Below are 6,000 nucleotides of genomic sequence, written 5' to 3'. Positions count from 1 at the left end.
GCAAATCAAAAGTCAAACGATCGTCCACGTGGAGTAGAAGATAAATAGTACTAGACTAAGTACTACGAACTTGGAGAATTACTGAATCCGATTTCTGTAAATTGTTGTAAGGATACTTTTCGTTATATATCAAAATTTAAGAAAGGTGTAGTAGATGATTTAAGGGATGTTTACTCAAATATATAAACGTAAAACAAATGTTACAATTTTTTAATGAAAATTTGTTGCTGACTATAATTTGTATTCAAAACGTAGCAAATATGATAATTAAGTTAAAACAATGTAATGTCTAATATCTTGATTTAAAATAACGAAAACATACAATTTTAAGCTGTACGGTATGTCACCAACAGACAAAGAAATAGATCAGGTATCAGCATCATGAAAAAACTAGAATAGAAAAGTTTGAAAACAATGCGTTATGAAGCATGACTTATCATGTGCATCGAAATAACAATTGACTTGGTAATAGCAAAATCCATCTACGGTCATCTTTGCCAGGGCAGTTGAAACAATACTGACTATTATACTGATGATACCTTCTGTGATCGATAGTCAACTAGCAGCGGTATAGACCTATTTTTGAAGAAAAAAAATGACAGTAACTTTATAAATGTCCTGCGTCCAAATCTGTTGAAAAAGAATGTGCAAAGCAAAATATTTGAAAGCCAAGAGTGTATAAACAACCGAAACAGTTGAAGAGCTATCAAACCAAAGTGGACCTTAAAAAAATGCCAAATCCATGTAACATCATCTTTGGCTGGGGGATTTTGAAAACTTCGCTGCTTCTTAATAATTTCTAATTCTATGAAATTTTAGATATCAAAAAAATAAAATCACAACAATAATGAACGCCGAGGAAAATTCAAAACTGAAAGTCCTTAATCAAATGACAAAATCAAAAGCTCAAACATATCAAACGAATGAATAACAACTGTCATATTCCTGACTTGGTACAGTCATTTTCTTATGTAGAAAATGGTGGATTTACAATTAAACGCTTTAGTTACAAGCAATCTGAGAATGGCATAACAAAAGAAAAATGAAAAACAACCAAAAGAAAAGGAAAAAGTAAAGCAACAAAAATGAAGAATTCCAATGAAAATCAAAGACGGAAAGTCTCTAATCGAATGGAAAAAATCAAAAGCTCAAACGCATCAAAATCGACCGGCATATTCCTGTTTACAAAACACAACAACGGAAACGTGTGTATCACACTAAAAACATTAGAGACCTTTTCCTGATCATCAACTATTGTTGTATTGATACACACCTCACAAAATTTGAAGGCCAAAAATGTATTGGCTAATATAATAATAATCAGACCAGAAAATGGAACAGATATCCCAGGCATTATAGAGTACCTTAGCCGTATTTGGCACAACTTTTCCTAAATTTTGGGTCCTCAATACTCTTCAGCTTCAAACGTGTTTCGCTTTCTAACAATTTTGATCTGAGTGTCACTGATGAGTCTTATGAAGACGAAACGAGTGTCTGGCGTGTCAAATTATAGGCTTAGTACCTTTGATAAGTATATAAGTTTTTTTTTAGTGTATTTGATTCAAAAGAACACTGTAAGAAGCACCAATGTGTATCGTATTTCTTTTTTTGTTTTATAATTTGTAGTATTATTTGTATTTCAGCAATATAGACTAGAGAAAAATAAATAATCTGGAATCAGCCCATCGAATGCGCTGATAATAACAGTGAACACAAAACTATAAAAATATACTACTTTCTATGATGATCGATACGTTATAGACACTATCTTATCAGGCGCGGATTCAGTCAGGGTTTCAACCCCCGGAATACCATGAATCAGTTACATAGATCAAATTAAAGGAAAGGGTTTCAACCCCCGGAATACACACTGGATCTTCAAATGTTCTATTTAATTCATTACAACAAAGGTACATATTTTAATCAAAGACGATTGCACTATGTGACTATAGACATGAATGAGACACGCTGCCTTTTATAACAGAAGTTTATCAACAAATTTATACAATTTTTACAGGGATATTTTCAGCGTGAATCGATAAATTTATGTGTATTTCTGCTATGCTACAAAGTTTTCCTGAAAGGGATTAAACCATAAATGTCACCAGCCCAGTAGTCAACACTTCGGTGTTGACATGAATATCAATAATGTGGTCATTTGTATAAATTTCCTGTTTACAAAACTTTGATTTTTTCGAAAAACTAAGGATTTTCTTATACCAGGTATAGATTACCTTAGTCGTATTTGGCACAAATTTTTGGAATTTTGGATCCTCAATGCTCTTCAACTTTGTACTTGTTTGGTTTTATAAATATTTTGATATGAGCGTCACTGATGAGTCTTACGTAGACGAAACGCGCGTCTGGCGTACTAAATTATAATCCTGGTACCTTTGATAACTATTTAACCTAAATATTTGTTACTTTTTTTTAATTCATACAGCGTATATAAATTCATACAGAAATCTATCTGCGAAGATGAAAATAAACCTATGTTAAGATATGTTGTGACGAACAAATTGATCAAAATCAGGTGTTAAATCAATTTTTTTTGTATGAATTATCAGATTGTCTGCATATCAATATTGTAAAATATCATCTCTAGGTCATATTATGAAGGTGTTTTGTCGAGTGAGTGCAGGGAATGCATTAAAAACACCTTTATTGTGTTGAGCAGCTGATAAATTATAACATATAGATGCAAACAACCAGATAACCATTTTTTCCGATTGTATTTGCACATTTTGATTGATAGAAACAAGTGTTTTCTTTGTGTCTTCAGCAAACCGGAAGATGACTTGTAAAATTCTGGTCAAACTGCATTAGGGCCAGGTCAACATATTTGATGTCACAAATCCGTGATATGTCATTTTATAAAGAGCTGAGCAAAGTGATTTAGGCAGTGAGTGGGACAACCGATAACATTTAGTGGACATCCTCCAGTTCTAAATCAATCCAATGAAAACGGATATTTAATATGCATGCACATTTTGTTTCCATTTTATGACAATAAGGACACGAATCAGGTTCACAACATGTATCATTTGACTAGTAAATCTACTTTCCTTTTTTGTGTTTTGTGGCACTGAATTTTTTTCTACATGGGAATATCTTATAGATCATTCATGTCCTATGGGTGCAAATTGGCCCAAGACAAATATTAAATATTACATAGTGTTTATTTTGTTAAATTTTAAACTTTTTCAAGTCCTTCCATTTGGTATGGCATTTCTATACAGTTTTAAAAAAAAATCTAAAAACAGTTGCTTCAAAAAGCTAAGAGGCCTTCACTGCAACTAGAACTATGAACCTAACTTGATAAATTAGCAATGTCTTTTTACATGATCTTTTAAATATAATCTTTCAGATATAGCATATGCTATATATTCCCTATATAAAGTTAACCCAGTTTGGTAAGAAAAGTTTAAAATTTGAAGCTGTTACTTTATTGAACAGCCTTTCTTTTTAACATGTATTTTTGTATTGATCTATTTTATTGTAGGCATTTTTGTTGTATTTTTTATTTCAGTATTTGAATCTGACACAATGTATGTTTTATGTTTTTGTCATTGATTTGTTTTAATTGCCATGTTGAATGTACAGTGCCTTAAAGAGGAATTTCTATTTTTTATATAGGGCTCTTTATAAATTTTCATTATTATTATTATTTCAGGACTAAAAATAGTTTTTTCACAAAGTGGGATACTACATCATGTCGAGGGATTGAATAATGCATGGTGCATCTTGTTAAGCATTTTGCAATCAAATTGATAAATCAAGTCTAAAATATATATTTTTATTTTTTTAAGTTCATTTTGTTAAATACATAGTAAAGGTGTATCACAGCTTCTGTTTTTGTTTTACATAAGTAATAAATAATTATAATGAACAAATTTACAGAAAATCATAAAATAATGATCAATAAACATGTTTGGAATATTTCATTCTTTTCATTTTTATTTTTTTTATTGTGATTGAAAATTGAAAAAAAAACAAATGGTGGACAAACTAAAAAAAATTTACATTACATTATATACCATAACAAAATCATTCATTTTCTTTTAAAAATAGTCAATTGTACAGAACAAATAACATTTAAAATGACATTAAAACAATGAACAAGGGAAGTAATTCGAACATGTCACAATTTTATTAATTTACAATGTGATTAACTTTACTAGTGCCTCGTTCACACGTACATTAAATTGGAATTGAATTCGAATCGAATGCAAACCAAATTCGCTAATAAGGTTCACACACTCTTCTCTATTAATTTGAATTGATTTGAATTATCCAATTCGAATTATCCAATTCGCATTAGAAATACGCTTTTGTTAATATGAATTAAAAGTTAACATCGTTTGGACAGTAAAGCGAATTTGACGCGTATTGCAATTCGAAATTAGAATTAACGTTAGGACGTAAAATGTTTTGAATGTGAATCGAATTCGAATTACGTGTGAACTCAGCATAAGTCAAAGTATAAGTAGGATTATGATCAAATAAAAAATGAAGCAATTCATTCCTGTTACAGTTTAATGTAATTGTTTCATCCATAATGGAGTCTGCTTAATATACCTTTCTGTACTCCATCTGTTTATGCAAAAGGGAGGTAATTTGCTAAAATTACTACTTTCACATTGTAACAATTATAATGTCAATAACTTTTGTAGAAAACATTAATTATTATGATTTTAAGTTGTTTTGCAATTTATTTTATTTTTACAACTAAAATCTCATGGAAGTTATTCATCCAATATCTTCCACTAAGACATATACTTCTTAGATATTTCAGTTTAATTTGTAGCACTTGATTGATTATGCAAAAAATATGGAATAAATTAATGATCAAATCATATACTGCTTAATAGAAAACATTTTAATGTAATAAAATTTGATTGTAATATCTAGTCTTTTTATGCACTACAATTTGGATTGCACTCCTGCGAATAATTCTCCTAGTTTCTGTGCAAGCATAATATTGCCTTTGATCTTTACCTTTCCAGTCATAAATGCCTGTAAATAAAGTAAAAAATACTTCTTTATTTGCATCATCATTTAATTAAACAAGACTAAAAGTATATTTTAATTTTTACACAGTAAAAATAAAGCCGCTATATATGCAAATACATTATTGATTTGTTGTTCCACAATGGAAGTTTTTAACGACCTTGTCTGGCTATACAACCCTTGCAAGGTTGGTTTTATTGTTGGCGTAATGTCCAGATGTAAATATAAAATGCATATTCAGCACACTCATACAGGAATGATGAATTCTTTCCTTGTCCTTAGCAACATCACTCTTGAATTCTCCTCTCTATCCTAGATTTCAATAGTATCTAAATCCAGAATTTAAAATTGATACTATAAGCTGGTAGAGCATTCTTTAAGGATAAAAATAAGCTAAAATTATTGATAGGTCATGGACCTTCTTTTCGAGATATTTGAGATTTAAAATATGGCGGGAAAAGGCTGACTCTGACTTTTACCTTATGTTTGCATTGGTATTATTTGTGTCCCAAAACAGAAGAAAGAAAACTATCAATCTTCTAAAATTTTGGTAAATGACCTTTCATGAGCTATTTGGTCTTATATGAAAAAATAAATGGGTGTTATGGGGCAAAATATTTTACCTTGTTTTGTATGGAAAAACTCCAAGGAGTCGGAAAATTTGACATGAATTCCAAAACCTCACCTAAGTACATCCTTAAAAGGTGTATCACACCTGGAAATCTGACCAAAAACCGGAGTAAACTGGAAGTGATTTGTCTTTTGCACTGGTATCTGGACATAAACATTCTTGGATCAGGAATTACTTACAAATCTGCAGCACCTGAGATCACCCTCAGTTTTTGTTGTGGTTTGTTTGGCTCAGTGTTTAGTTACTGTTACTTATCTGTTGTCCATAAAGTTTTCCACTGGCCATGATTTCCATATCAACCATATAGGTTATTTACCTGTTGACCATTAAATTACTACTGGTCATGTTGATCATATCAT

At 30.5% G+C, this 6,000-nt stretch overlaps 1 protein-coding gene across 1 annotated transcript in view; it reads right to left on the bottom strand.

Annotated features, from left to right (window-relative positions):
• Positions 1-3,782: 3,782 nt before the first annotated feature.
• Positions 3,783-6,000, bottom strand: part of LOC139519416 (peroxisomal multifunctional enzyme type 2-like) — a 28,347-nt gene continuing 26,129 nt past the window's right edge. Inside the window, exon 23 of the mRNA XM_071311497.1 lies at positions 3,783-5,016. Within this exon, the coding sequence (XP_071167598.1) occupies positions 4,924-5,016 (93 nt within the window). The 3' untranslated portion in view covers positions 3,783-4,923. The remainder of the gene's footprint in view (positions 5,017-6,000) is intronic.

The sequence above is a fragment of the Mytilus edulis genome, chromosome 4, assembly GCF_963676685.1.
Source record: "Mytilus edulis chromosome 4, xbMytEdul2.2, whole genome shotgun sequence".
In the NCBI taxonomy this organism is placed as follows: Eukaryota; Metazoa; Mollusca; class Bivalvia; order Mytilida; family Mytilidae; genus Mytilus; species Mytilus edulis.
The sequence above is the reverse complement of the archived record's forward strand: the minus strand, read 5'-3'. Positions and strand labels throughout refer to the sequence as shown.